This window comes from Melanerpes formicivorus, unplaced genomic scaffold (assembly GCF_026170545.1).
Source record: "Melanerpes formicivorus ecotype bairdi unplaced genomic scaffold, bMelFor1.0.p_v2 SCAF_93, whole genome shotgun sequence".
Classification (NCBI taxonomy): domain Eukaryota; kingdom Metazoa; phylum Chordata; class Aves; order Piciformes; family Picidae; genus Melanerpes; species Melanerpes formicivorus.
Window position 1 is genome coordinate 1,364,479 of NW_027142445.1, and position 22,322 is coordinate 1,386,800.

The window sequence follows — 22,322 nt, forward strand, 5'->3', positions numbered from 1 at the left end:
AGCAGCCTCCTTGGCAAGCTGGCCCTGAAGCAGAGGGATCCCTCCTCCCCCACGGCTCACCTGGCACAGCTCTCTGGGGCTGGCACAGTGCCCGTGGGCCTTCGGCCCTCCTCAGAGGGATGGATGGAGGCTACCGTGGCTGACCTGCGCAGAGCTCTCCTGCCATCCCCAGAGCTCCGCTTCCTCCTCACAGCTTCCTGGCTGCTGGAGGCTCTTGCCCCCCTCCAGTGGCCTCTGCCTGGGGCTCCCTGCTCCTCTGAGAACTTCAGCCCAAAGGGAGAGAGCAAAGGGAAATGTGCCCTGAGAGCCAGCCCTGCAGGGGGGGCTCAGCAGAGCACAGGGGCAGCACCCCCTCAGGGGAGGCTCTCTCCCTCCCAGACTTGCCCTGTGCTCAGGGCAGAGAGCAGAGCTCTCTCTCTTCTGGACAGCCAGAAGGGATGGCTGCAGGCCTGGGGCCCTGGCACCTCTTCACTGCCCTTCCACTCTGAGCCTTTGCCACCCCCCCTGCCCCCAGCCAGCCCTGGCACCTTCACTGTGCGCACAGAAGCAGCCTCCTCTTCTGGCCCTGGGGCACCTTGTGGCAGGAGGACAAAGTGCTGCTCGGCCTCTGCCACAGGCAGCTCTCTCTTGGCTGGGTAGTGAGCCACAGAGTAGAAAGCAGTGGGGGGCAGGGGGGGCCCTGAGGGACCCAGGCCCAGCTCATCCAGGACCTAGGGCAGAAGAGCAAACCTCGGTCATGCTCCCGGCACCTCCATTCTCACCCCTCCTGAAAGACACTCAGCTGTTGGCCAGCTCTGATGGAGGGAGGTGGAGCACAGCCCCAGCCCCAGCCCAGGCTGCTGGGCAGGCTCCAGAGCAGGGCCAGGGCCCACAGGGGGCACCTGCAGAGGAATCTCTGCTCTGAGTGGCTCAGCTGAAGGAAGCAGTGCCCTGGAGCTGGCCTGGCACCACCTTGCTCTCCAGACCGGGAGAGCAGCTGGCAGGCAGGAGGCCTGCACAGAGAGCACTCCCTGGCTGCCCCCAGCCAAGCCACAAGGCTGCTGTGGGGCAGCAGCAGCAGCCTGGGCAAGGCTCTGTGCCCTTGGCACCCGCTGGGACACAAGGCCCCAGGGCCCCCCTGGGGCAGGCTCCGGCGCTGAGCCTCGCGGGGCTCTACCTGCTCCGGCCTTGGCAGCCTCCTGCTCTCCAGGATGGTGCTCAGCACATCTGCACAGCTCAGCACCTCGATGTCTAGGCAGGGCACCCCGACTGCCTGGCCGCCGCCTGCCCCTGCTGCACCTTCCCCTTCCAGCTGGGCCAGCTTGCGCTCCCCCAGCCTCTTCTGGAGCTCCTTTCTAGACTTCTGCCTCCTGAGGCGGGGGGAAGGCTGCTGCTGGCCTGCTGGCTGCAGCACCCCTGGCTCTGCAGGGACACCCTGCACCCTGTCCCAGCAGGACAAGAGATGAGCCACATGCTGCCGTGACGCCTCGTAGCTCTGGAACCGCAGGGCCAAGCTCTGCTCGCTCTGCTCCCCTGAGCAGCTGTCTGCCAGGCCCAGCTTGCTCTGCTGCTCTTCTTCTTCCCTGCCAGGGGCAGCAGAGGCTGAGCACTCCTGGGCAGAGCCCTTCTCGGTCCTCCTCTTGGGGATGCTCTGCTGCCTGCCGGGGGCCTCCTTGCTGCTGCCGCTCGATGTCTTTGTGCTCTGGGCAGGAGGAGCAGGAGAAAGCCATCAGCATTTCCAAGCTGCAGGACACTGAAGATCTTGGCAAGAGCAGCCCAAGCCTCACCCCAGACCTGTGCTAGGTGCTCTACAAATCCCAGGCCAGAAGGCAGCTGGCACCCACTGGAGCTCCACTGAAACCCAAGGCCTCGGCGCCAGACCCACGAGGAGGCAGCAACCGAGGAGCTGCTCCAAGCCCAGCAGGGAACTCCAGAGCCCTCCTTCCTCCTGGGCAGGCCCTGGGGCTCCTTTCTGGGCTGCTCAGCACCCCTGACTCTTTGGCAAGCGACACCTGGGCCCTGCTGCTGGCCCTGCTGCTCTCTCCTGCCAGACAGGCAGGAGCAGACCTCACTTCCCAGAGGGGACCTGGCTCAGGGCTGCAGGGCACAGGCAAGGCAGGGAGAAACGCTGGAGCAAAGCCATCCAGGCCTTCCCAGGGCATGCCTGGAGTTGTGTGGAGCCAGGACTCAGAGGCAGCCTGATCCCAGAAGAGCAGCTCAGCCACAGGGCCGTGGCAAAGCCCCCAGGGAAGCAGCAGCAGGCAGCAGCAGGCAGCAGCTGCTGTCTCCCAGCACAGCCCCAAGCAGGAGCAGGCTGCCCAGCAGGGCCTGGGGCTGCTGGGCTCTCAGCAGTGCTGCAGCTCAGCAGCAAGGTGCCCAGGGCTCTTGCTCACACAGCCACCCACCTGCCTGACCAGGCTTCTCTTCCCTCTGCCTTTGCCCTGCTGCTCCAGCTCCTCTGCCTCCTTGCAGCGCTGCTGCTGCTCCTGCTGCTCTCTAGCCAGCTGCAGCCTGCAGCGAGGCAAAGGGAAAAGAGCTCTTGAGAGTCACCCCCACAGCCCTGGGCTTCCTCAGCCCTTCTCCCTGGGCACAGCCTGCTCCTTCCAGAGCACAGTCACAGCACCCAGAGGCTGCAGGAGCTCCCCTCCTGCAAAACAGGAGTCCTGCTGGAGCCCAGCTGTGACCCAGGCAAACCTCTGCTCTCTGGCCTCACACAGCTGTGCCTCACACAGCCCCACAGCACATCCCCCCTGCTTGGGGGAGGGAGGGCTGAAGGGGATGGCAACCGAGGCCACGAACTCAGAGAGCCTCCGAAGGGCGAGGGCAAGGCAAGCCCAGAGCCCAGCTGCCTGCAGCAGGCTCTGAGCCCGAGGCCTCGGCACCAGCAGGAGCAGGAGATGTTCTCAGCCCCCAGCAGGAAGCTCTCTCCTCTGCCGGCAGCCAGGCAGGGGGAAGGCACCACCCCTGTGCCGCTCGGCATCGCCACTTTGGGGCTCTCCTCCGGAACCCCCCCGAGCTCAGCCCAGCTCCCCAGAGCAGGGACACCTCTCCGGGAGCCTGTGCTGGGCAGCTCCCCACAGAAGCCTTACAGACCTCTGCTTCCTCTGCCGCTGGAGCTGCCGGATCCTGCTCTCCAGCTGAGCTTGCTGCTGCTGCGGGAGGGCAGCAAACTCCTCCTCCCCCAGCTCCCAGAGCAGGGCTTCCTCCCTCCTGGCTGCAGCTTCCTGCTCCCGGCCTGCAGCAGGGGTCAGAGGAGAGAGCATCAGCAGAGCTGTGCTGGGGGAGCGGAGAGGAGCCCCAGCCCAGCCCCCTGCCGGCAGCTAGCAGGGAGCTCCCAGCCCTGCTCCCAGCTCCAGAGCCCCAAGCTAGCGCCAGGCTGGCAGCTCCTCTGCCTTGCTGGGCTCAGGCCCCAGCGTGGGGCACAGCTGGCTGCTGCTCAGACACTCAGCCCCAGCAGCCTGCACTTGGGCCCCAGCTGCAGTGCTGCAGCCTGAGAGAAGTCTCCCAGCCTCAGCCCTGCTGTGCTGGCAGCAGGAAGGAGGCTGAAGGCTTCCTACAAACACCTCTCCCCAGCTGTGCTGTGAGCCAGCTCCACCTGGGCAGGGCTGAGGGCTGAGGGGAGAAGCCTTGGGAGGCAGGGAGATGAGGAGCCTCACCTGCCCGCTCCTCTGCAGCTGCCTGCCTGGCTTGCCAAGAGCCATAGTCCTGCAGCAGGTTGACAAAGTAGATGTGGGGTCGGTTTCCCACAGCCTGGAGCAGGCAGAGGAGAGCAGAGAGCGTGCTGCCTGCACAGAGGCTCTGCAGGCCATCAAACACCACTCCCTGGCAGCAGTCCCTCAGCTGTGGAGAAAGGCCAAGACAAAATCAGCTGTGCCCTGCCTGCAGCTCTGGGCCACTGGGTGAAGCCCCTTGGCAGAGGGCAGCAAGCAGCTGTCCCCAGCTCTGAGCTGTCCCCAGGGCCCTGCCAGCTGCTGGCATCTGCAGCTTCCCCCAAGGAGAAGAGAGTAGAATAGAACAGACCAGGCTGGAAGAGACCTTCAAGGTCATCACGTCCAGCCCCTCACCCAACACCACCTAATCAACCAACCCATGGCACCCAGCACCCTATCAAGTCTCCTCCTGAACAGCTCCAGGGATGGGGACTCCACCACCTCCCTGGGCAGCCCATTCCAATGGGCAATCACTCTCTCTGTGTAGAACTTCTTCCTAAGCTCCAGCCTAAACCTCCCCTGGCACAGCCTGAGACTGTGTCCTCTTGTTCTGGTGCTGGGTGCCTGGGAGAAGAGACCAACCCCCACCTGGCTACAACCTCCCTTCAGGGAGTTGCAGAGAGCAAGAAGGTCTCCCCTGAGCCTCCTCTTCTCCAGGCTAAGCAACCCCAGCTCCCTCAGCCTCTCCTCACAGGGCTGTGCTCCAGACCCCTCCCCAGCTTTCTTGCCCTTCTCTGGACACCTTCCAGCAAGTCAACCTCCTTCCTAACCTGAGGAGCCCAGAACTGGACACAGGACTCGAGGTGTGGCCTAACCAGTGCAGTGTACAGGGGCAGAATGACCTCCCTGCTCCTGCTGGCCACACTCTGCCTGATGCAGGCCAGGATGCCCTTGGCCCTCTTGGCCTCCTGGGCACACTGCAGGCTCATGTTCAGCCTACCATCGACCAGCACCCCCAGGTCCCTCTCTGCCTGGCTGCTCTCAGCCACTCTGACCCCAGCCTGTAGCACTGCCTGGGGTTGCTGTGGCCACTGTGCAGCACCTGGCACTTGGATGTGTTCAATCTCCTGCCCTTGGACTCTGCCCATCTGCCCAGCCTGTCCAGGGCCCTCTGCAGAGCCTCTCTGCCCTCCAGCAGATCAACTCCTGCCCCCAGCTGGGTGTCATCCCCAAATGTACTGAGCCCAGGAGCCCTCCAACAGCAGGACTCCTCCTCCTCTCCCAGCCCTCCTGCGCTGCCTGGCCCTCTCCAGCAGGAAGCTCTCCTTCCCCCCCTGGCCACGCACCTGCAGCCTCTCGGAGAGGATGGCCACCAGCAGCTCCTGGGGCAGCACACAGCTCCCCAGGCCCAGCTCTGCCACGCCGCTGCCCCTGGGGCTGAGCCGCAGCTGTGCCGGAGGCGCCGAGACCAGAGGAGAGCCAGAGGAGCCCTGGGGGTTGAACAGCAGCACACTGAACATCCCCAGAGCAGAAAGCCCCCTGGGAACCCCCTGAGCCATCCCAGCTGCTGGCCTTGGAGCTCTCACTAGCAAGAAACTCCAAGGCAAGCGTGGGCCAGAGGCTGCAGGGGACAAGCCTGCAGAGCACAGCCCTTGAGCAGCAGCCCCCAGCGCTGGCAGCAGCCCACAGCACAGGAAGGACAAGCAGGAGCTCAGGCCCAGGCAGCGTGGGGCCAGGAAGGGTCCTGCTGGGCCAGCCTGACCTTCAGCTGCCCAGGGCAGTGCTGCAGTCCCCACCCCTGAGGCACTGCAAAGCCACAGAGATGGGGTGCTGCGGGACAGGGTGCAGTGCTGAGCTGGCAGTGCTGGCTCAGCAGCTGCATTTGATCCTCCTTCAGCCCTGCCCCAGGCAACACAGCTCCCAAAGGGAAGGGAAAGGGCCCTGGCATCAGCCAGCGCAGGCCAGGCCTCACCTGGGAGCCTGAGGACTCTGCTGCAAGCTGTCTCACCACAGACATCTTCCTCTTGCCTGCCCCAGCTCTGGCCTGGCCTGGTGAGCTGAGGGAGTGCTGGCTGCCTCTGTCCCCAGAGCTGGGCTGGCTCAGGCTGCGGCTGAGCCTGGCCTTGGAGTAGCGTCGCCACCCCGGGGAGCCTGCAGAGGGCACAGAGGACTCAGGGGGCTGCTGTGGGGAGCAGCCAGGCACCTTCCAGAGCAGTGGGCACCCTGGCAGGGACAGTGCATTTGCAAGGCAGAGAGCTCTGGATGCATTGCCCAACCTCTGCTGCCCATCTCCATGGAGCTAAGAGCTCCACGGGAGACAACCCCAGCAGGGAGCCAGAGCCTTCTTCCTGCCAGCAGCTTGCAGGCCAGGCAGCTTCCCAGCTGAGCACTGCAAAAGCAGCCCAAGCAGAGCCCAGCTGATGGCCACAAGGGCCAGGCTGGAGCTAGCAGGCAAGAGAAAAGCTCCCAGGAAGATGCTGGAAGATTGCTCCCCCAGCCCGAGCAAAGGAAGCTGTGCAGAGGAGGCAGAGTGCCCCTGCCCGAGCCCTCGGGCTGCAGCCTGAGTGCCCAGAGAGGCTCTCGGGAAGGGCTCTGCCCCGCTCCGTGCCGCAGCCCTGCTCCCCAAGCCCCCCGGGGCCGTGCCACTGCTCTGGAGCCGGCAGAGGCGCAGCCCCGGGGGCTCCCGCAGCGCCGCTCCGGGCCCAGCCTGGCTCCTTACGGCCATCCTGTGGCTGCTGCGGGCTCTGCTGGCTGCCGGCGCTGCACAGCTCCCGGGCTCGCCGCCCTGCCGCGCTGCTCCCGGCCGCCACGGCCTCGCTCACCACAGCGTCCAGGGACAGGCAGGCGGCGCCGTAGTGCTTGGCCAGGGCGGCCGCTGCCGACGTCTTGCCTGCAGAGAGAGGGAGGCTGCTTGGGGACCCCTGCGGCCGCAGGGCTTGCCGGGGACAGGCTCTGCCAGGCCCCCACGCAGCTGAGGGCTGCAGCCCACCTCAAGCCTGCGCCCAGGCTGCCGCTTCCAGCCCTGTGCCAGCACCGCTCGGACCCTGCCCTGCCCTGGGCTGCTTGCCCTTGCCTCGGGCAGCAGCTGGGCACAGCTCGGGGCTGGGGAGCGCTCCGCAAGGCAACGTGGAGCACGGCAGCCACCGTGGGGCCATGCGGCCACGGGGACAGGCTCACCCTCCTGGGGGGAACGAGAGCCCAGCTGCCTGGGCACAGGAGGAGCCACAGCCCTGGCAGCAGCTGCTGAGGGCCTGGGGCCAGCCCGGCAGAGCCGTGCCTCACCTCCCGGCACCTCAGCCGCTCAAGCCAGCGCCATGGGCCGCCAGGACACATCTCCCCTGCTTCCCCCCTCCTCACAGCCCAGGCTGCAGCTCAGCTACCTGCCAGGGGTGCCCCATGGACGATGACCACGATGCCCCTGCCCTGTGGGGCTGCAGCTCCTTCGGCAGACGCAGCGCTGCCCAGGGCCAGGACCCTATGGACTGGGCTGGCCTGCGGCTCTTCTGAGGCCTCCCTGCTGCCAGTGGTGCTTTGCTGATGCTCTGCTGTGCACACACAGGTACAAGAGTCAGCCTCCTGCCCTCCTCTCATCCTCCTCATCCTCACCAGCCCCTCGGCTCCTGGCAGAGGAGACTCTGCTCAAGCCAATGGCACACCCATGGGCTCGCCCTGCCCTTCCTCTCAAGCCTGTGCAGATCAGGCTCTGCCCTGGATGCTGCTCCAGGTGCCCACAAGTGGATGGGCTGGCAGAAAGAGGAGAGCAGAGCATGCAGCAACACCCAACAGGACTGAAGCCCGGTCTCCTGCCATGAGCTGTCCACATGGCCCTCATGGGAGCGTGGTGCCAAGCTTGCTGAGCAAGAAGGGCAAAGCCAGAAAGGAGCATCTGAGACAGTCCCAAGGCAGAGGCTCCATCTGGGGCTCATCCAGGAGCTGGGTGCTTGAGGAATGGCACTGCAGCAGATGTGGCTGGGCTCTGAATTGCCCAGAACAGCCCTCAGGAGGTCACCCAGAGCCTCCTCAGCTTGCAGTGCCAGAGAGGACAGCAGCAGTGCTGCCCTGCCTAGCACAGCTTCCCCATCAGCCTGATCCCAGCAGCTGCTGGGGCAAAGCTGAGGCTCATTTGGCAAAGCTGAGGCAAATTGCCCAGGCCTTTCCCTTGGCCCTGGTCCCCCCTGCCAGGAGCCATCCTCATTGCTTCCCCAGGCAGGGCAGAGAGGAGCTGGCTTTGGTTGCACTGCTGGCTGTGCCAAGCCACAGTTTCACCAGGGCCTTGCTCCACCCAGCTGGGGCATGAGGACTGCTGGAGCCCCAGAGAATGAGGCCCTGGAGAGCTGGGGGCTGGGCTCCCTGCTGAGCCCCCACTCAGGACAGCCGAGAGCAAAGCCTCACCCTCGTCCTGGGCTGTGGGCTGCTCAGGCTTGGCCTTGGCCTGCTGATCCTGCAGCCTTTTCTGGCCCCGAGACAGCTGCAGCAGCTCTGGAGGCAGCTGCTCCCCCGGGGCACGAGGAGGCAGCAGCAAGGTGCTGCGGCAGTCGAAGCCTTCCAGCGCCCTCAGGATCTGTGCATGGGGAGGAGAAACCACCCCTGGGAGGCACTGCTGGAGCTCCAGCCCGGCCCGGCCCCGACCACAGCCGCAGCCCCAGCCCCAGCCACAGCCACAGCTACAGCCACCCCCAGCCCGCCCCCGGCCACAGCCACAGCCACAACCACAGCCACCCCCCCGGCCCCGGCCAGCTTCCCCCTCTTGCCTTCCTCACAACTGCAGGACCAGCCAAGCCCCTCCACAGCCTGCCAGCAGAAGAGGCTAACTCTGAACAACCCCCCCCCCCAGGCTGTGCCCTGCCTCCTGTCTCCATCTCCCTGGCACAAGGCTGGGAACACTGCAGTGCCCTGAAGCTGCACAAGGTGGATGTGGGGAGCAGAGCTCCTCTCTTTACCTGCTCCTCAGCAAGGTACTGCAGGTCATACTCCAAGGAGTAGAACTCGATGGGGAAGCTGCAAGGGTTCTTCACCACCACTGTGCCCTGTGCCCCAGGGCTGGATGGCAGCACTGGCCCCAGCTCCAGCACTTCAGGCTGGAACTCCAGCCGTGGCTCCAGCCCACTGCCTGAGACCAGCAGCTGGAGGTGCTGGCTGCTGTGGCAGATGTGGATCTTCAGAGTGCTCCTGTAGAGCTTCTGAAAAGAGAGAAGGGCAGAAAGCTCCTCCAGGAAGTGCCAGGGCCTCAAACTCACCCTGTGCCCCGAGGCCAGGGCTGGCAGCAGCACCTCTGAGCTGAATGGAGAACAGAAAGCAGGACAAGGAGGGCTGCTTGGAAACTGGAAAAGGCAGAGTCAGGCTCAGGGAAGGGAGACACTTGGCATGCTGAGAGTGCTGAGCCCCTGGCCCAGGTTGCCCCACGGGGGAGATGCCCCCCAGCAGCACAGGGCTTTGCCTTGCATTTTGGAGAGGGATCCTGGAGCAAAGAGCTGCTCAGCCTGAGCCTGCTCAGCATAGCCCAGGGCCCTCTGATCCCCCAGGAGCCAGGTGGGAGAGCTGCTGCTAGCCCAGGCTGGGCTGGGCAGAGGGACTCCCCAAAGGACTGGCCCTGCCAGGAGAGCAGAGCAGGCTGCTGGCTCAGGAGTGCTGCTGCCAGCAGCTGAACCTCTCCCTGCTCTCTGTGCACCTCCAGCTCTCCTCAGCTGCCCTGGAGCAGAGCCCCTTGGAGCCTGCCCCATCAGAGGAGGTCTTTCAGCACTCCCTCTCCCAGCAGCTCCACAAAAGGCTGCTGGCTCTGTGGAGCAAGGGCAGGGGCAGTGCTGGAGCACGGAGCTGTAACCTTTGCCCTCTGCAGGCTGCTGGCAATCTGCCTCTTGTGGGCAGCAGGAGTGCCCAGAGGTGGGAGATGCCCCATCCCTGGCACCACTCCTGGGGCAGTGCAGTGCTCAGCAGAAAGGTCTGCAGGCTTGTGGTGCCCAGAGCCAGCCCTGGCAGCGCTGTGGCAGGCAAGGAGCAGCTGAACAAGAGGGGCAGAGGAGCTCTCCCTGGCCAGACAGGAGGGGAGTCCTCTGCTCAGGGCTTGGCTCCCCAAGCCCCCTCTGCAGAGGCTGCAGCAGGGGAAGCTGAGCTTGCAGCAAGCTGCCCGTGGGGGCAGGGCTCAGCTCCTGCTCCCAGCCTGGGCTCTCCTGCCCACACTGCCCTGCCAGACCTCCTGGGGGGGACCCCAGCCCAGCTCACCTCTTCCACGGGGCAAAACCTGACTCGCAGGTTGCACCACTGCCCAGGGGCCAGGACTCCAGCTGAGGGAAGCACCTCAAAGACGCCGGCCTTGGCCTTGGGCTCCTGCAGCAGCTTCCCACGCCTGCTGGCTGCCAAAGGCTTGTCCACCTGAGCACAGAAACCAGGGGCTGAGGTCTCCTTGCTCTGGCAGGACACAGCTGGCTTCCTGCAGTGCTGGCACTCCTGGCCTCAGAGCACCCATCCCAATCAGGTGGGGCCAGCCCTGGCCTAGAACTGGTGGCCAAAGGCAGAGGCAGGAGAGGCAGCAGGGGAGGCTGCTCCTGACGAGAGGAGCAAGGGCTGAAGGTGGCAGAGAAGGGAAGCAGCAGCTGCTCAACAGGCCCAGGGCACCCTCCAAAGCCTCCTCAGCCCAGCTGGAGCCCAAGTGCTGAAGCAGCCAGAGGAGCAGAGGAGGCAAGAGAGAAGCAGGAAAGGCAGCCCAGAAGATGCAAGTGGCAGAGTGTCTGTGCTTTACCTTCTGAGCAGGCTCCTCCCTGCTGAGGAACCACTGACAGGGCACTGGCAGCTGGTTGTAGAGCCGAGTGGTCTCCTCCTGGCACTGCCCACACTGGAGAGGGGAGAAGTCCAGCCTGGCCCTGGAGAGGCAGAGGGAGGGCACAACCCCCCTGGCACGCAGGAGCAGACGAACCGTGGGGCCTCCTGTCACCTGGTGAGGCACAGAGCAGCCAGGTGAGCTCCAGCTGGCCTCTGCTGCTGGCCCCAGCCTGCCCCCGCAGGGGGTGAGGGCAGAGGGAGGGGAGGAGGCACAGGGCACCTGGATGGGCAGCAGCAGGGCCGCCTGGCCCAGCGGCAGGGTGGCACTCTGGGGCTCCAGGCACACGGTGAAGCTCCTGCTCTGGGAGCAGGGCAGCTGCTCCACGCGCTCCAGCTCCACGCTGAAGCCTTCAAGAGATGGACAGGAAGCAGCTGAGGCACAGGGGACAGCAGCTGGGGCACCAGCAGCCTAGGGCCACCTGAGTGTCCTGCCTGGCAGCCCTGGCAAGGACTCTGCCTCTCCAGAGCAGCTGCTGCTGCTCCTTCTCCCCCGGCACCGCTGCAGGCCCAAAGCTTGGCACAGCCAGAGCCCAGGCCCCAAGGGGGGAAAGGAAAAGGTTTCAGCTGAGGAGCTGCAGCAAGGCCAGGGAAGGACACTCAGACCTCTTCAAAGGAGAACTCCCAGCTAAGATTTCCCCATGCCCTGCTGCTGCCTAGAAACAACTGAGGGAGGCCTCTGGGCACCCTGCAGACACAGCAGGGCAGCGCTTGGTGCTGCTGCAGCCTTGCCTCAAGGGCCGCTCCAGAGGCCTGTCTGGATACAGCACAGCCCCTGCCAGGCTGTCTCCTCAGCCAGGGCTGAGCACAAGTGCCACGACCTCAGGAACTTCACACCAAGCAGCTCAGCAGCACCCAGGCTCCAGCTCCTTGCAGCACAAGGCCAGAGAGCACCCAGAGAAGCTCAGCTGCTGCTGCTGGCAGCCAAGAGCAGAAGGTGCTGAGAGGTGCCCAAGGTGAGCAGCCCATCCAGCCCCTGCAGGGCAGAGTTAGGGCAGCCACAGGCAGGCCAGGCCCCTGGGCACTGCTGGCCAGCAGAACTCAGGCTCCAAAGCAGCAGGTCCCCAGCAGGACAAAGCTCCCCAAGAGCTCTCCGTGGCAGTGGCTCAGGCTGAGCTGCCACAGGCAGCTCTTGCAAGGCCACAGGAAGGGTCTCCAGCACTGCCTACCTGTGCCACACAGGAGCTGCCCAGGCACTTGGAAGGACACAGGGAAGTGCCCCAGGCTGGTGACCTTCACGCTGCGCCTGTGGATGCCACCCAGCCCCACGCAGCCAAAGTCCAGGATGTACTCAGGCAGCTCAGCTCTGCAAGGAGGAGGGAGGGCACTCCTGAGCCCACAGCCTGGCCACGTTGCCATGGCATGGGAGGTGCAACTCCAGGGCAACGACTCAGCTCAAGCCCCTGGAGCCCAACACCTGAGCAGCTGCTGCCAAGACTCTGGCCGGTGCCAGGGAAGGCAGGGCCCAGCTTCTAGCAGCTCCCAGGGGCACCTTCAAGCACAGCTGGCTGCCAGTGGGCACTGCCCACAGCTCCTGGGCCACTGCACACAAGTCCACTGCACCTCCACTGCTCTCAGTGCAGCTGCTGAGCCTGGCCCACAGCCCACCCCTGAAACTGCTTCAGGACCTTGTCAGCAGAGTTCTCCCTCCCCCTCCCCCCCAGGAAATCTTCACCACTCTGCACCCAGCTCTGTCCCCAGAGCCCCAGGGGCCGCAGCCACCAACCCCTGTGAGAGCCACAGGAAGGTCCTGTCCAGAGCCATCCCCCTGGGAAAACACAGCCAGGATCTGCTCTGCACAGCACCTTCTGCCTGAGCTGGAGCCTGCTGCTCCCACTGCTCAGCATCAAGGAGCAGAGGGAAGGACCAAGCGACCTAGGGGAGCCCTGCAGTCCCACCAGCAGCCAAGGCCCCTGAGGGAGACTTTGCCAACCTGCCCTTCGGGTCAGATGTGGTCTGGTGGCACCAGGAAGCCAGCTCTGAGCTGCCTCTTTCAGGGCTGCCCAGCAGGGATGGTGTCTGGGCTGGCTGGAGGGGCCTCATGGTCTGCACTGGGTCCCCTCAGCTCTAGGCACGGAGCCCAGCATCTGTGGGGAGCTGAGAGCAGCTCCACAGCTCAGGGAAGCGAGGACACTCCGCTGCTCCCAGGCAGCAGGGCACAGCTCTCAGGAGCAAAGCCTTGCTGCTGGCCACAGCTGCTCCAGGCTCTGCAGAGCCCAGCAGCTCTCAGCAGCAGGGCTGCACTGCTGGCTGTCACCCCCAGGGCACCTGCAGACGGCCAGGGATGTCCTTACTCACTCGAGAAGCCTGCGGCGAGCAGGCAGCCTCAAGGCAGCTTCCTTTGGGGCGCTGCAGGCCACAGCTGCCTGCTGCTCCAGGATGTGCTCCTTGAGCAGGATGTCCTCCAGCTGCACCTGCAGCCCAGTGTCCAGCTGAGGCAAGGAAAGACAGGGACTGCTTAGCCAAGGGCCTTCCCAGGGCATGGGCTCAGCTCCCCAGGAGGCTCCCAGCCTGCTCTTGTTGGGAGGGCTGAGGGAGTCCTCCTGCCCCACTGCCTGGGACACCTCCAGCTCTCTTTGGCAGGACCTTGGCTCCAGAGCTACCAACTCCAGCCCCTTCAGCTGCCCAGGCACTGCAATCCAAGCTGATCTGGCTAGACACAGAGGGACAAGCCAGGGACCTGCCAGAGCTCCAGGCATTGGCCTGCCCCCAAGCAGTGCCAAAGCAGCCTGGAGCAAAGCCCTCTTGCAAGGGAGGCCAGGAGGAAGCTGCTGCTGCTGCCTCTTGGAGATGAGCAGCGAGATCACAGTCCCAGGGCTGGCTCAAGCTGCTGCTCTCAGGCTCTGCACACCTGGCAGAGCTTGGCTGGGGGGCAAGAAGCAGCCTAGAGATGGGGCCCCAGCAATTCATCCCCAGGAGCAGGGCCTGCAGGATTCCCCCCAGGCTGCCAGGAAGCTCCTCCAGCTCCAGCAGGGACAACTAGCAGAGCTGGAGAGCTGAGCTGATGATGTCCCAGCTAAGTGGGGCAGGGAGGGCCCACCTGTTAGCAGGGCACCCAGAAGCCTGCTGTGGGCTCCAAGGGGATCCATGACACAAGGGGGAGAGGCTGGCAGGTGCCACACGGGGCAGCAGCTGTTCTCACCGTGGCGTCCGAGTCAGCTGGGGGTGGTTCTGTGGCTGCAGCCTCCCCCAGGACATCTGCTCTCTCTCTCTCCTTGTCCTGGGCCAGCTCCCCTCTCAGCTCCCTGAGAATCTGCTCCCATCTCTTGTTTCCTGAGGGCAGAAACCCCCCCTCAGGTGGCAGCGTGGGCATCTCGGCTGGGCAGCCCCCTCCCCACACCGCCTCTCCCAGCAACGCTCCTCCAGCAGCTCTGGGCAGTGGGAGCTGCTCCTCCTGCCTGCAGCCCGAGCTTCAGCCCTGCCCAGCTTCCTCCCCCAGAGCAGCAGCTCAGCCCCTGCCAGCTGATGCCCATCCAAGCCTGCCCAAAGCCCTGCCTGCGTCTCGCCCAGCAGCTCGGCAGGGCTGCAGCAGGGAGTCTGCCGGGACACAGCCCCCAGGGACTGCCAGAGACTCAGGAAGCAACCAGTGCTGCTCTGAGAGCCCTGCAGCCTCCAGGCTTGGCTGTGGGAGATGGGGGAAGAGGCAGGGGAGCATCCTGAGGAGCAGCCAGGCAGTGCTTGCCTTGGATGTTCCTGGGCAGGTGCAGGCAGATCCTGGGAAAGCTTCCCTCTCCTCTCAGGCAGATCTCCTCTGGTTGCAGGTGACCCACTTGGAGCTGGAAAGCCTTGCAGAAGAGCCCAGGCACTTCTGGCAGGTAAGAGACTTTCAGCACCTGCTGCTGGCCGGCTTCAAGGCAGCCCTGCAGGGAGAGGAGGGAGGGAATGCAGCAGAAAGGCTTGGCTGGAGTTGAGGCACAGCTGGCCTGGAGGGTCTGAAAGGCCTCTTCCAAGCCCAAGGATCCTGTGATTCCATCCCCCTCAGCAGAGGCAGCTCCCAGCCCTGGCTGCTGCTGGGGGATCTTCCTCTCCTCTTCTCTTTCTCCCCATTTGGTCCCTCCAAGCCCAGCCAGGGCAGTGCAGGCTGGCACAGGCACAGGCACAGTCCCTTGTGCTGCCCCCATCCTCACCGTGCTGGGCACCACCAGGGGCACGCCGGGCAGGGGGCTGCGGGCAGTGGCCGTGCCAGGGCTCAGCACCACGAAGGTGAAGGGCAGCTTCCCACTGTTCTGCAGGGTCACCTCTGCCTCCAGGAGCGAGTCCCACAGCTGCAGAGAGGACAGAGGAGCGGGCAGTTAGAGACAGGCCTGGCACTGGGCATCTCCTGCAGCTGGCACTGGCACAAGAGCCAAGGCAGGCAGCACAGCAGAGCAGCAGGAGAGGAGGGCACTTGGCTCTGCCAGCTTCACCTGGGGACCCCCAGCCACAAGGGAGCTCTGGGCCCTGCACAGGAGCTGAGCTTTGGGGCACCCTGCAGAGGGACAGCACCAAGCATGAGAGCAGAGAGCAGCCAAGTGCCTTGAGGAGGACTTAGCATAGAAGGGGCCAGGCTGGCAGGGACCTGAGAGCTCAGCCAGTCCATCCTGCCCCCAGGCAGCAGGGAGCTCCAGAGCTCAGCCAGTCCATCCTGCCCCCAGGCAGCAGGGAGCTCCAGAGCTCAGCCAGTCCATCCTGCCCCCAGGCAGCAGGGAGCTCCAGAGCTCAGCCAGTCCATCCTGCCCCCAGGCAGCAGGGAGCTCCAGAGCTCAGCCAGTCCATCCTGCCCCCAGGCAGCAGGGAGCTCCAGAGCTCAGCCAGTCCATCCTGCCCCCAGGCAGCAGGGAGCTCCAGAGCTCAGCCAGTCCATCCTGCCCCCAGGCAGCAGGGAGCTCCAGAGCTCAGCCAGTCCATCCTGCCCCCAGGCAGCAGGGACCTCCCCGCTCAGACTTCCCAGCTCGGGTGGGGTGGGGATGGCCATTCCAGAGCAGCTTGGAAGCAGAATGCATCACTCCAAGGTGGTGCTTCCAAGGCCTGGAGCCAGCACAGCAGCTAGCCCTAGGGCTCAGTGGGCAGCCCCCAGCAGAGAGGGCTCCAGACAAGGAGAAGCCTGCGCTACCTGCAGCCCAAAGTCCAGCTCCGTGGTGTCCAGGTGGTAGCTGAGGAGCGAGGCCTCCCCACGCAGCCTGAGCTCGTAGCTGGGGCCTCCCTGCACCCTGCAGAGGGCCCTGGCACAGGCCACAACGTTGGGGTGGCCAAAGAAGCTGAAGGTGACCTGCTGGCTCTGGCCTGGCTGCAGCAGCCCGTAGAGTGGCAGCACATCGAACACCTGGGGAGGAGAGGGGGAGAGGCTGAGCAGGGGAGGGGCTGAGTGGGGGGAGAGGCTGAGCAGGGGAGAGGCTGAGCAGGGGAGGGGCTGAGTGGGGGGAGAGGCTGAGCAGGGGAGGGGCTGAGTGGGGGGAGGGGCTGAGTGGGGGGAGGGGCTGAGCAGGGGAGGGGCTGAGCAGGGGAGGGGCTGAGTGGGGGGAGAGGCTGAGCACTTGGATTGGGAAGAACTTAATCAATGCACCACACTAAAGTCATTTGGGAGGGATCCTGGCAGCAAGAAATTCTCTCTGCTGCACAACTTGGCTTTCCAACCTTCCTCACTGGCTGGAGGATCACACCAGGTGCTAAGCTGAGAGGCCTTGCAGCCAGGGGGGCCTCCAGCCCAGCTCCTCTGACTCCTGCTGCTCCTCACTCTCTGATCTGCACTCTGCTGTCTCTCCAGATGCTACAGCAGAAGCCACTGGCAAATGTCCTCTCCAGCACTTGCTTAGTGACAGGGTGAAGAAGATGTGCAGCTTGTGGCCAACAGGCCAGGGGACATTCTCCTGCCCCTCTCCCCTGTCCTGGGGAGGCTACCTCTGGAGTCCTGGCTCCAGTGCTGGGCTCCCCACTTCCAGAGAGACAGGGAACTGCTGGAGAGGGTCCAGTGGAGGCTGCAGAGCTGCTGAGGGGCCTGGAGCAGCTCTGGGAGGAGCCCTGGGGCTGTTGAGCCTGGAGAAGAGCAGCCCCAGAGGGGAGCTGAGCAATGCTCAGCAAGAGCTAAAGGAGCTGTGGGGGACAAGAGGCTGGGGCCAGGCTCTGCTCAGTGGTGCCCCCAGGGACAGGACAAGGGGCAGTGGGCACAAAGTGGAGCCCAGGAGGTTCCATGTGAGCAGGAGGAGAAAGTTGTTTGGTGTGAGGGTGCTGGAGGCCTGGAGCAGGCTGCCCAGAGAGGTTGTGGAGTCTCCTGGTGTGGAGAGCTTCCAACCCCCCCTGGGCACTGTGCTGCTGGGCAAGCTGCTGGGGGTGCCCTGCTGGAGCAGGGGCTTGGACTGATGATGCCCAGAGGTCCCTTCCAACCCCTCCATGCTGGGGTGCTGTGAATGCCCCCAGAGCTGCTGCACAAGGAGTGTTTTGGCTCAGCCCTACACCATGTCCTGCATGGCCTCTCCATGCCCAGCTGCCTGGAGGGATGTGAGGCCACTCTGTGAGCAGTGCTGAGGGCCAGCAGTGGCAGTCCCAGCTGTGGAACTGCTTCTCCCACTGCAAGGCTGGAAGCCAGGCAGCTTCCCACTTACCTCCTCCAATCCCAGCCTGTGGGGCTCTGTCTCCTTCAGCTTCATCAGCTGCCTCATCCCAGCTGGGCTGGGAGCTCCCACAGCACCTTCCAGGGCCCCCTCCTGCTGCACAGCACCTTCCAGGGCCCCCTCCTGCTGCACAGCACCTTCCAGGGCTCCCTCCTGCTGCACAGCACCTTCCAGGGCCCCCTCCTGCTGCACAGCACCTTCCAGGGCACCTTCCAGGGCCCCCTCCTGCTGGGTGGCACCGGACAGCAGCTGCAAAGCAAGCACCAAGGGCTGCAGTGAGCAAGTGGCTGCTCTGGGTGAGAGCACTCTGCTGCAGGCTCCAGCACCTCCTCAAGCCAGGGGCAGCTGAGATGGGAGCTGGGAGCAAATCAAGTCTGGCTATGGCCATGGCATCTGCTGAGTGTGGCTCCAAGGCCAGCCCCAGGTCAGGCCTGGGCTCCATCCTCACCTCCTACACACAAGCTTGCAGGAGCCTGGCAGAGAGCCCAAGGGGGCAGCTGGCAGCCTGGTGCCAGTCCAGCTCTGCTCCCTCCTGCCCAAAGAACATGTTGAGAAGCTCCTGCCTGGACAGCTTAGGTTCTCCAGGACCAAAGCAGGGACACAGCTGCCCCTGAGACTCCCCAGCACAGGCAAAGGAGGACTGAGGGAGGGCTTGGCCCAGCTCTCCAGTTTCAGATGGTGCTTTGGTTTCATTCCATGCCCTGATGGCTGCTGGAGAGCTGAGGAGCTCCACCAGGTCATTATTCTCCAGACACCCTCCTGAAGAAGGCAGCTGAGATGTTTTCCTGCCCTGCAGCAGCTGGCAGCTTGTCTTTAACCTCAGAGGTGCCAGCTTGCAAAGGGAGCCTTGGCTCTGGCCTTCTGAGCCCTGTTTCTGAGAGAGGCTTCTGGGCTTGCTCCTCCAGCTCCAGAGGCTCTGCTGCTTCAGGAAGCTCAGAAGTGCTTTGTGCTGGGGCCTGGCCACCAGCAGGCTCTGCAGGAACGCTGCTGGGACAGCCTTGGGCCTAAGCAGAGCTACATCTCCCTGGCAGACAAAGCACTGGGCAGGGCTGAGTCTCCCCTTGGGTCAGGTCCCTTCCTGAGCCCTGACAGCTCTGGGGCTGTCTCTGCCATCCCAGCCCTTGGCTAAGGCCAGGATGTGCCAATGGCTGGGGCTGAGCAGGTGGCCCCTGGGGATCGGTGCTGGGCTTGGCACAGAAGGAAGCTCAAAGCCTTCCCAGCAGCATGCAGGTAAAAGCCTCATTTGACACTGGGAAACAACCCAGCCCAAACTCTCCAGAGGCCAGGAGGAGCTGAGGGAGGCCTCCCCCAGCCAGACTGTCCTGTTTGTCCCTCCCCAGCAGCCCTGTGTCCAGCTGCTGGCCCTGCTGCCCTTCCTGCTCTCAGGTGGCCGCGGGGCCATGAGAAGGGAGGTTGGCAGCAGCAGGGCTCTGGGGGCAAGCTGGGAGGTGTCCCAGGAAAGCTACCTCTGCTTCCAGGCAGTCCTGGGCATCTGCTGGCTCCTGGGCAGGGTCCCCCACTGCCCCCAGGGCTTGGGCTGGCTCCTCCACACCCCCATGGCCGGAGCTGCTCCCTGCAGAGGCCGAGCGCTGCCCGCAGGCTCTCTCCTCCTGCGCTGCTGGGGCCGGGAGGCTGCACCTGGAACAGAAGCTCCCTGTGAGCAGGGACTGCAGGGGCAGGCAGGGGAGACTGCCCCAGCAGCTCCTGGCTGGCCACTGCTGCTCTGAGCTCAGCACTGGCTCTGGCCCAGCAGCTCCAGCCCAGGATGGAGCAGGGCCAGGCTCTGGGCTGCCCAGCTTGGCACAGGGGCAGTGCAGGCACCTGGCTGCTGGCAGACAGGGCAGAGGCCAGGGCTGGGGGCCAGGAAGGGCACCAGGAAGGGCAACCAGACACACACTGTGCAAAAAGGGAGACTGAGAAGCAAAGGGGCAGAGCCCAGCAGAGACCTTCTGGTGGCCTTGCAGCACTCCCAGTGCCCTACAAGGAAGCTGGGGACAGCCTTGGGAGCAGGGCTTGGTGTGCCAGGCCCAGGGTGGGGGGAGGCTTGAACTCAGAGATTCAGAGCAGACACAAGGCAGACATTTGGGATGCTGAGGAGAGGGAGACACTGGCCCAGGGTGCCTGAGGAGGGGGGAGATGCCCCATCCCTGGCACCACTCCAGGTCAGGGGAAGGTGGAAGGAAAAGAAGCTACCAGCCAGGTTGCAGCCAGGAAGCGATGGAGCCCTCAGCCTCTGTCCTGTCCCTGCAGCAGCCCCAGGAGCTGAGGCTTTGTCTCTAAAGAGACAAGGTGAGAGCAGGGGCTGAGGGCCCTGGGGCTGTGCAGCCTGCAGAAGAGCAAGCCCAGAAGGGATCTTCTGAGTGCTGGGCAAGAGCTCAAGGGCAGGGGGCAAGAGGATGCCTGTGGTTTGGCAGCAGCAGAGCAGCTGTGCTTGGGGGGACAGAGGAGTGGCCACCTTGGTCTCTGCAAAGCACAAGCAGGACAGCAGGAAGGAGAAGAGCTGCAAGGAGAGGGCAGAGGTGGCCATACCTCAGCTGGCTGCCCTGGCTGTCTGGCAGCAGCTGCCAGCAGTAGGAGACAGGCAGCTGGCTGCAGTTGCTCATCTCCAGGCTCTGCACAGCTCCAGTGCCATTGAGGATGCAGCCAAAGTCCACAGCCATGCTCTGGAAGTGCAGGTTGGGGCAGCAGACTTCTCCCCGCAGCAGGACCTGCTCCTGGTGAGGGTGCTCCAGGAACTGGATCCTCAGAGCCTGCTCCACTTGCCAGGAGTGCAAACCCTCTTCATGAGCAGGGTTAAAGCTGATGCAGAGCTGAAGCTCCTGCCCTGCCTCCAGCTTCATGGGCTGCAAGGAGAGGAAGAGCATCCAGCAGCCGTGGGATGCCGTCCCCAGGGCTCAGGGCATGAACCATGGCAGTGCCCAAGTGTGGCTCCAGCAGGGCCTGCCTGTGCCAGCCCCACCCCACTGCTGGCCCAGCCCCCCTCAGGCTGCAGCAGAGGCACCAAAGCCCCCCCCCCAGAGCAGCACCCTGGCACCAAGGCTGTTTGCCCTGCTCCTCCCAGCACTGCAGCCTGGCCCTGGCAGGGCTGGCACCGGCAGGGCACAGGAGTGGTGCCCATGCCCACATCACCACCTGTCTGGCAGAGCCTGTGCCCAGCCCCTGCCACTGACACAGGGGGCAGGCAGGGGCTGGAGGAGCATCCTCAGCCCTCTCAGAGGCAGGGCTGCCCTTGAAGGGAGCAAGCTGCTCCTGAGGAGCAGACAGAGAGCTGAGGCTGGCTGCTGGGATGGCTTCCAGGAGGCAGCTTGACTCGCTGGCTTGCCCAGAAGGGGCTGGAGCCCTTCCCTGCATCTCTTAGAGCCAGGACTCTGAGAGGAAGCTGCAGCAAGGAGCCAAGCAAGCCACAGGGCAAGAGGAAAGGGCCTCAAGTCGCACCAGGGGAGCTTCACTTTGGCCATGAGGAACAAGTTCTTCCTCAAAGGCTGTCAAGGCCTGGCCCAGGCTGCCCAGGGCAGTGGTGGAGTCCCCATCCCATGGCAGAGTCCTGGGGATCTGGTGCTGAGGGCCATGCTTTAGTGGTGAGCTGGCAGTGAGGAGTTCCCAGTTGGCCTTCTTGAGCTGAAAGGTCTCTTCCCACCCAAAGCATCCCATGGCTCTCTTCCCCATTCAGAGGGTATCTTCTTCCCTCCAGCAGCTCATTTCCAACCTGATTTAGCTCAGGCCAGCCCTCTGCTGACTCCACAGAAGCCAAGTCTCTCCTGGAGGCCCTCCCAAGAGCAGCACAGCAGCACAGCCCTCCCTCTTCCCACTCCAGCAGCAGCAAGGCCCAGGGCTGCTCACCTGAGCATCTGCAGGCAGGGGCTGCTGCTCCACGTCGCAGATGGAGAAGGGCTGCCCTAAGGCCAGGACCATGCTGAGTGGCAGGGGGCAGATGTTCTTCAGAGCAAGAGGCTGGGCCAGGGGAGTTAGGACATCCCCTGCTTGCTGCAGCCACAGGAGAGAAGCATCAACCAAGCTCAAGTGCCCAGGCACCTCCTTCCCCTTCTGATGCCTTTCCAAGCCTTCAGCCCCCACAGCTCAGCACAGCTCCTCTGGACTCTTTGGGTTTGTTTCTGCCCTTCTGGAAGGGCTTTCTCTAAGCACAGCACAGCTGCTGCTGGCTGCAAACCACAGCACTGCCCAGGGGCCAGGGGCACAGCCTCATGGGCCAGGCAGGGAAGGGGACCCCGAGAGGAGGCAGCTGCTGCCAAAAGATCAAGCCCAGAGTGTGAGCCCAGAGCATCTGACTCCAGTGGTGTGTCCTCTCTTGGGGACAGCAGCACAAGAGGAGTTCCAGTCACCTAGCTTGCACCCCTTGCAACCTTTCCAGCTCCAGGAGCCTCCTCAAAGCAGGGCTGCTGGGCAGGAGGCAGGGGAGGGCCTGCAGCAGCCTAAGGTTGCCTTTGACCAGGCACAGCCAGCCAGCACCCTCCAGGCACCTGCTGCCCCTGCTACAGTGACAAGATGCTGAGGGGCATCTGCCTGAGGAGCAAAGGCTGAGAGGCCTGGGGCTGCTGAGCCTGGAGAAGAGCAGCCCCAGAGGGCAGCTGAGCAATGCTCAGCAGGAGCCAAAGGGACCAGGGGGTGGGGCCAGACTCTTCTCAGTGGTGCTACACCAAGGAGGGCAGAGTCGAGCTGCTGAGGCTGTTCCCAGCCCCAGGGGAGCCAGGAAGGGCCTCAGTGCTAATGGCCAAAGCTTGGTCCTGCTGCAGTCATCAGCCAAAGCCCTGGGGACTGGGAGCAGCTCTTTCCCCTCCTGCTTGCAAGCCCAGCACAGGCAGCCCACAGCTTCCAGCCAGCAGCCAGGGCTTCAGTGCCAGGATGCCAGCCAGAGGCTCACCTTCTCCACGTGGAAAGAGATTGCTGTGGAGGACATCTGCAGGGCAGGAGCAACGAACTGGCAGCTGAGCTCCACCTGCAGGATCTGTCTCCTCCTGGCCTCGCCGCCCACCGCGGCCTGGCACAGCAGCTGCTCCCTCACCGCCTGCAGGGAGAAGCCACAGGGGGGCTGCCAGCAGGGGGCCAGGAGACAGCCTGCAGCTGCCAGCCACGGCCCTGCCACTGCCCTCAAGTCACACTCACTGCTCCCTCTTTGCCCCTGCCCTCCACAGCCTCTGCTGCAGCCCAGTTCTGCTGAGCTCCAGAGGCCATCCTGCTGCAGCCAACAGCCACACAAAGCTCTGGGCAGGTCTGTGCTGCCTGGGACAAGCCCTGCCCCAAAGGACTCTGCCCTGGCTGTGCACAGCGCTGCAGA

At 64.5% G+C, this 22,322-nt stretch overlaps 1 protein-coding gene across 1 annotated transcript in view; it reads right to left on the bottom strand.

Annotated features, from left to right (window-relative positions):
- Window positions 1–22,322, bottom strand: part of LOC137455225 (hydrocephalus-inducing protein homolog) — a 60,205-nt gene that overhangs the window by 15,587 nt on the left and 22,296 nt on the right. The window contains exons 20-44 of the mRNA XM_068165846.1: window positions 21,909–22,052; window positions 20,870–21,013; window positions 19,559–19,872; window positions 18,496–18,667; window positions 17,021–17,134; window positions 15,535–15,744; window positions 14,570–14,707; window positions 14,125–14,302; window positions 13,585–13,715; window positions 12,741–12,874; window positions 11,612–11,748; window positions 10,666–10,793; window positions 10,366–10,557; window positions 9,849–9,998; window positions 8,570–8,809; window positions 8,022–8,190; window positions 6,349–6,519; window positions 5,602–5,780; window positions 4,976–5,119; window positions 3,636–3,819; window positions 3,073–3,214; window positions 2,385–2,490; window positions 1,157–1,681; window positions 528–710; window positions 61–263 (exon numbers count right to left, since the gene is read on the bottom strand). Coding sequence (XP_068021947.1) covers window positions 61–263; window positions 528–710; window positions 1,157–1,681; window positions 2,385–2,490; window positions 3,073–3,214; window positions 3,636–3,819; window positions 4,976–5,119; window positions 5,602–5,780; window positions 6,349–6,519; window positions 8,022–8,190; window positions 8,570–8,809; window positions 9,849–9,998; window positions 10,366–10,557; window positions 10,666–10,793; window positions 11,612–11,748; window positions 12,741–12,874; window positions 13,585–13,715; window positions 14,125–14,302; window positions 14,570–14,707; window positions 15,535–15,744; window positions 17,021–17,134; window positions 18,496–18,667; window positions 19,559–19,872; window positions 20,870–21,013; window positions 21,909–22,052 — 4,532 coding nt within the window. The remainder of the gene's footprint in view (window positions 1–60; window positions 264–527; window positions 711–1,156; window positions 1,682–2,384; window positions 2,491–3,072; window positions 3,215–3,635; window positions 3,820–4,975; window positions 5,120–5,601; window positions 5,781–6,348; window positions 6,520–8,021; window positions 8,191–8,569; window positions 8,810–9,848; window positions 9,999–10,365; window positions 10,558–10,665; window positions 10,794–11,611; window positions 11,749–12,740; window positions 12,875–13,584; window positions 13,716–14,124; window positions 14,303–14,569; window positions 14,708–15,534; window positions 15,745–17,020; window positions 17,135–18,495; window positions 18,668–19,558; window positions 19,873–20,869; window positions 21,014–21,908; window positions 22,053–22,322) is intronic.